The sequence below is a fragment of the Sinocyclocheilus anshuiensis genome, unplaced genomic scaffold, assembly GCF_001515605.1.
Source record: "Sinocyclocheilus anshuiensis isolate Anshui unplaced genomic scaffold, SAMN03320099.WGS_v1.1 scaffold33, whole genome shotgun sequence".
NCBI lineage: Eukaryota > Metazoa > Chordata > Actinopteri > Cypriniformes > Cyprinidae > Sinocyclocheilus > Sinocyclocheilus anshuiensis.
This window is the reverse complement of record NW_015536458.1, coordinates 281,471-288,949: the sequence shown is the minus strand read 5'-3', so window position 1 is coordinate 288,949 and position 7,479 is coordinate 281,471. Positions and strand designations below refer to the sequence as shown.

General features: G+C 37.4%; 1 protein-coding gene across 1 annotated transcript in view; it reads right to left on the bottom strand.

The window, feature by feature from the left end:
- Positions 1–7,479, bottom strand: part of LOC107653098 (adhesion G protein-coupled receptor B2) — a 330,526-nt gene that overhangs the window by 51,845 nt on the left and 271,202 nt on the right. The window contains 1 exon segment of the mRNA XM_016476310.1: positions 4,397–4,496. Coding sequence (XP_016331796.1) covers positions 4,397–4,496 — 100 coding nt within the window.

Here is a 7,479-nt window from a genome sequence, read left to right as displayed (position 1 = left end):
TTGGCTTGTTTAGTTAACACTCGAAGGTGATTGGGCTCTCGGGCGAGATCCCAATTCGTCAGTCCGATCTGACGTAACGTCTCCGTTTCCTCCTTCAGGGAACGAGGGTTACACAAGTAACCTAGACGTTTCTTGAGCAGCAAATCAACATATTAGAATGATTTTTGAGGGACCATATAACACTGAAGATTGGAGTACTGATGAAAAAGGAATCAAATCAAAGGAATAAATGACATTTTAAAATATATTTTACAAATCTGGTGTTTGTGCATTATTAAAGCAACTGTATGTATGTTTTTTACTTTGAAATATCAGTTTCAAAATCATTCTGATGGTATACTGACATCTAATAAAGCGAATGGCTTGGGTTTCTGCTTTGCCACGCTCCAGCCAAATGTCTGTTCTGAGAATAAATAAATTTGGTGGGTGGGTACAAATTTCTGTGAAAAGGTCGTATTGCTTTTTAACAGCAAAAAAATCCATGTGTACAGCTACCCATTGTAATTATGAGTGATATATTTACGACAGTGAATTCAACTCGCTTAACTGCGAGGAGCTCCAAAAAAATCTACAAAACTACTGTACATACAGCTGCTTTAAGCCATTGTAAAACAAAAGCATTTTGTTTAAATTTTAGTGCTTTGAATTTAGTGTCTAATCTGAGATGCTGATTGAAACTGTAAAGGAGACAAAAGGCAACCTCATGTCACAGACTTGGACAAAGTGCTCTGAACATCAGAAATATGGAAATGAGAGGCACTCAGGATCAGCAACGAAGAGCAGGAGCAGCTTATTACAACAATGGACTTGTGTGCAATTTACACAGACAACCTTAAAACACTGAAAGCATGATCCTAAATTTAGTTTAGTATTTAACTGTTTAGGAAATATGTCCACCACAATAATAAAAAAAGGCTGGTAATACTTTCTGTAGAAAATATGACTAATGCTTGCCTGTGCAACAACTGACACTAAGATCATAGGGTGTTGAGGGTGGTTGCTAGGGCATTGCTATGTGGTTGCTAAGGTTTCTGAGTGGTTTTAATGCATTGCTATGCGGTTGCTTACTGGCCCACTTCCAATTATCTGATATCGCAGTCTCTAGATATGGCTTGGGTCCTTCCTTGGGGTCTATTTTATCGCCTGCCAGGTGCAGTCAGGTTGCTTTGAAAAGTAATAGCACCTCCTCTCAATTAGTCACATATTTTGAGGTATCATTTATGCACTTGAGATTAGGGACAGACAGCAAACTCCTAAAGCACAAATATGAGTGATAAAAACAGTGATGTTTGCTGTACTAAAAATGATTACAACTAAAAACAGAACTGCACATGTATCGTATGTGAAAGACAGCATGAGAGAGTGTGTGAATATGGAAATGAGTCAGACTGAATTTAAATGCTGGGAACTTTTTATATCAAAGCCAATAGCTGAAAAATCCATAGTTAGCCACTGCAGCTCCCAATATGCATTGATCTCCCTTATAAATAAACATTACAGGAAAAGAAAAGTGGAAAAAAAGACAAATCAATAAGGGCAAAATTGCAGAATGTACTCTTGCCTGGAGGGATTGCAAATATCCGGTCATTGGATTAGCTCAGATCTCTGATTAGCTCCTCATTCAATTAGTAAGACTCACAGTTTCCTGTCAAGACATCGGTATGATGGTCCACCAAAGCAATGTCACATATCTAAATGGCATTTTTACAGCTTACATTCGGATTACAATGCAGAGAGGCTATCGGTAGCTATTAGATTCACTAATTCAGTTGCATTGTGAGCATTAAGGCTGTTCTCATGCCTTCAGTATAGTACTGGCAAAAACACGTTCATGCATCACAATGAGCTTGACAGCAGATGAACCCTGAGCTCATTTTAAACAATGTAGTGCACTTATCTTTGCTTAAAAACTGGGATTTCTGATGCGGCGTTAGTTTAATTAAAGATGGAGGGCTCTGAGAACCCTCTTGAAGTTCCAGGTAGCCGATTCATGGAGCGGAATGGGAATATTCAATCTCTCAGTGCGATTTAGCCTTTCGTTTGAGGTGAGGGATGTGGCGGTCCAATCATTAACACAAGTGTTTAATGGATCACTCTGCTTTGTGTCCAATCAAACAAAGGCAAAAGAGAACAAGTGTTTTAAAAGCACAAGGGCTCCTTGATCCTGTCAGTATGTGCAGTTCCATGAACAATGAGCATACACTTAGCTAATGACAGAGCTATCAGAAGACTAGCCTGAGGTTAGCAGGCCAGCAAATCAATACAAGTCCATTAATGAAGCTGTCATATCTTGGCTTTCAGTCTGATGTTTTTCAATGAAAAGGTCGTATTGCTTTTTAACAGCAAAAAAAATCCATGTGTACAGCTACCCATTGTAATTATGAGTGATATATTTACGACAGTGAATTCAACTCGCTTAACTGCGAGGAGCTCCAAAAAAATCTACAAAACTACTGTACATACAGCTGCTTTAAGCCATTGTAAAACAAAAGCATTTTGTTTAAATTTTAGTGCTTTGAATTTAGTGTCTAATCTGAGATGCTGATTGAAACTGTAAAGGAGACAAAAGGCAACCTCATGTCACAGACTTGGACAAAGTGCTCTGAACATCAGAAATATGGAAATGAGAGGCACTCAGGATCAGCAACGAAGAGCAGGAGCAGCTTATTACAACAATGGACTTGTGTGCAATTTACACAGACAACCTTAAAACACTGAAAGCATGATCCTAAATTTAGTTTAGTATTTAACTGTTTAGGAAATATGTCCACCACAATAATAAAAAAAGGCTGGTAATACTTTCTGTAGAAAATATGACTAATGCTTGCCTGTGCAACAACTGACACTAAGATCATAGGGTGTTGAGGGTGGTTGCTAGGGCATTGCTATGTGGTTGCTAAGGTTTCTGAGTGGTTTTAATGCATTGCTATGCGGTTGCTTACTGGCCCACTTCCAATTATCTGATATCGCAGTCTCTAGATATGGCTTGGGTCCTTCCTTGGGGTCTATTTTATCGCCTGCCAGGTGCAGTCAGGTTGCTTTGAAAAGTAATAGCACCTCCTCTCAATTAGTCACATATTTTGAGGTATCATTTATGCACTTGAGATTAGGGACAGACAGCAAACTCCTAAAGCACAAATATGAGTGATAAAAACAGTGATGTTTGCTGTACTAAAAATGATTACAACTAAAAACAGAACTGCACATGTATCGTATGTGAAAGACAGCATGAGAGAGTGTGTGAATATGGAAATGAGTCAGACTGAATTTAAATGCTGGGAACTTTTTATATCAAAGCCAATAGCTGAAAAATCCATAGTTAGCCACTGCAGCTCCCAATATGCATTGATCTCCCTTATAAATAAACATTACAGGAAAAGAAAAGTGGAAAAAAAGACAAATCAATAAGGGCAAAATTGCAGAATGTACTCTTGCCTGGAGGGATTGCAAATATCCGGTCATTGGATTAGCTCAGATCTCTGATTAGCTCCTCATTCAATTAGTAAGACTCACAGTTTCCTGTCAAGACATCGGTATGATGGTCCACCAAAGCAATGTCACATATCTAAATGGCATTTTTACAGCTTACATTCGGATTACAATGCAGAGAGGCTATCGGTAGCTATTAGATTCACTAATTCAGTTGCATTGTGAGCATTAAGGCTGTTCTCATGCCTTCAGTATAGTACTGGCAAAAACACGTTCATGCATCACAATGAGCTTGACAGCAGATGAACCCTGAGCTCATTTTAAACAATGTAGTGCACTTATCTTTGCTTAAAAACTGGGATTTCTGATGCGGCGTTAGTTTAATTAAAGATGGAGGGCTCTGAGAACCCTCTTGAAGTTCCAGGTAGCCGATTCATGGAGCGGAATGGGAATATTCAATCTCTCAGTGCGATTTAGCCTTTCGTTTGAGGTGAGGGATGTGGCGGTCCAATCATTAACACAAGTGTTTAATGGATCACTCTGCTTTGTGTCCAATCAAACAAAGGCAAAAGAGAACAAGTGTTTTAAAAGCACAAGGGCTCCTTGATCCTGTCAGTATGTGCAGTTCCATGAACAATGAGCATACACTTAGCTAATGACAGAGCTATCAGAAGACTAGCCTGAGGTTAGCAGGCCAGCAAATCAATACAAGTCCATTAATGAAGCTGTCATATCTTGGCTTTCAGTCTGATGTTTTTCAACTTTTAGTGGTTGTGTGTGTGTGTGTGTGTGTGTGTGTGTGTGTGAGAGAGAGAGAGAGAGAGAGAGAGAGAGAGAGCATGAGTAATTTACTTCGCCCATACAACTATTTGACAGGATATTTTAAAACCTTCAACAGGCCAGTGGTAAATGAGTGACTTGGTGCAAATCCAGAAATAGATAGGCATCACATAGCCATCACTTTGACCTTCACTTACTTACCCTGCTCTCTGCTTTTTGGACTTGTTTGAGATGCCATCTCTAGACATGAGTTTGTTGAAGACCACTATTCCAATCAGCATGTTCACCTGCAGCAAAGAGATAGAGGGTGTGTTTGTTTTGTTAGATTGTTTTTGATGATAGATTATGCTGGTTATTTCAAGTCAGGATCTTATTTAGCCTGTGAGAGTAGTGTTGTTTGTTGACTAGTTAGCAACAGGGTTATACTCAATTCAGAACTAAAACAAGGATGTCTTTTAAATTCCAATTCAACTCTCTAATTCCATTTGCATTTAAAAAGCAAACCACATGCAGAATTGCAATTCTAATCTGAATGTCATGAAATATAATTGAAATTCACATGACTGTACTTTTAACTAGAAATCAAAGTTTGCCAAGTTTGGAAGTCTAGAAAAAAGTTTAAAAAAAGCCTTAAAGTTAATAGGTTTATAGACTTTATGATAGATAGACAGATACGATAGATCGGCAGAACGATCTAGAATATATATAGATATAGAACAATTGAATGATTGACTGATTGAACGATTGAGTGAACGATCGACAGAACACTCAACAGATAGACAGAGACAGACAGAAAGATAGACAGACAGACAGACAGATAGATAGATAGATAGATATATAGATAGATAGATACTTCATTTGAACTACTGCAGCATCTAAGTGGAAGAAAATAATTTAGTACTTCTGGCCATTATTTCTGTATAAATACAATTTGGGTAGTGGGACAATAAAGCAGTGTTGTGAAGTGACCTTTAACCATGGAGCATTTACAGCAGTGGCTCGCTAACAGCCTGTGACAGGTGTTGTGGATTTAAGTCTGGAAGCAAATGGGCAGGTGGGATCATGAAGGGACAGTAATGCCCTCATGTCTCTCACCCACTCTCTCTCTCAACAGATTGTTGCCCAGTCCGCTCCAGCCAGCTGCTCACTGGACACACAGAGCACTGAAGAGGAGCTTAGACAAAGGCCATGGAAAGACCACACACACACACACACACACACACACACCTGTACCTTTGATACACACAGAATTTGAGCCAAGACTATACTGTTTCTCTTGTATTACAACAGGAGGGCATATGGTTGTAGGTTACAAGACTGACAATCTCTTCCTGTTAAGTGACATCTGCCTGCACTACACCACCAACACATGGACTGTGACTTTGGCAGCTGCGTTCAACTTTGTTAAAGTAGGGATCTTCAGTTTATTTCAAATAAATGAGCCCTTGGTATATATTATTGAAAACTGAGTGTTAGATTTTAAACCTACAATAACATACGTTTAGCACCATGTTGTTATGATACATCAGTTATTTTTGATGTGATGTCATATACAAGTACAATACTATGTATTACTTAATACATTTTAATGTAAGAGAGAAACTGTTATTTCATTAACATTATTTAATGCATTAGGTATCATGAGCTAACAGTGAGCAAAATGTTTACAGTATTTTTTATTCTAGATTAATGGTAATTTACAAATATGTATATTATAAATCTAAAATAATTTATACATACTTTATTGTTCAAATGTTTGCGGTTGGTAAGATTTGATTTTTATGTTTTTTTTTTTAAAGAAGTATCTCATGCTTTCCAAGGCTGCATTTATTTGATCAAAAACACAGCAATAATATAAAATGGTATTACAATTTAATATAACTCTTTTCTATTTGAATATATTTTCAAATGTAATTTTATTTTCTGCGATATGAAGCTGACTTTTTAGCAGTCATTACTTCATTCTTCAGTGTCACATTATCATTCAGATATCATGCTAATATTTTGTGCTCAAGAAACATTTCCAATTATTACCAATCTATATCCTACTGAATCCAAACCTTTGAATGGTAGTGCATTTTGTTCATAATACATTATTTTTTATCAACTTGAGATGTTAAATATGTATTAATGTATGTTGAATAAAATTAATAAACACAAAAGTATTATTCATTGTTAGTTCATGTTACTAATATTTTATCCAAGCATTACCCAAAAAATAATTTGAGATTAAACAATAATTGGCTGGACCCACAACAGACCCCCTATTGAAATCCCCTGCGTTAAATTACCACTCGGTCTGTTCAGTCTGCTCCGAGAGCATATAGAACCAACTGAGTCTAACACGTTTACCAGTGCCGTTCGTATTCTGATCATGCAAGGCACTTGCTTAGACAATGGGTCTCCATTTTACTATTTGCTAGAGGCAAGATTAATTATTTTCCATGAATTAGATTTGCCTCTCTAAGGAGGTAGACAGCATCTCCAGATGCCCAAATCTCATTTGCAGTTGTTTGTTTGAGTGGGCCGCTTCACAGCACCACCAAGGAACAAACAACGCAAATCACATCTGACCATGAAAAACAATGCAAACATCTCACAGAAAACACACAGCACCTGAGACCGGGGCTGTGGACGATAGTATATGCACACACACTTTGGTTGCTTTGGGCTAATAAGCTCATCAAGTTCACTCATGTATTTTACACTGAAGAAAAATACACACATTTGAAATGAGACAGGCCTCAACTCTAATCTCATTAGTGAAAATGCTCTTCGACTGCTGGCTTGATATATTTAAAATGCATATTAAAGTGGACGGAGCTCATGTTGGCTAAATCTAACCAATGAAAAAGCACAAAGTCTGAGACCTACCAGTACAATGACAGCAGCGGGACCGACAAAAGCATAGAGCAGCCCTCCTTCCAGAGACAACCAACAACTGAAATTGAGAGAAAGAGATAAAGTGAAATATAAACACTGCAAATCAATAGAGAGAGTTGACATTTGTTGGCTTCGGAAAAAAAGGGGGGTTGGCGAGAAAGAAATAGAAAATTAATTATTTTTGCAGTTTTCATTAACCTTTAATCATATTTCTTCACACAAATAAAGATGAAATGAAAGTAGAATAATAAATTAAGTCAGCTTGGATTCTAAACAAATGTATTCCCTAAATTAAGAAACTGAAGAGGATATCTCAAAAACAACCTCTCCATCTTACTACTTTGTTTTTAGAAATACCATATTGTTAAAGTGCTTTCATTGCAGAGA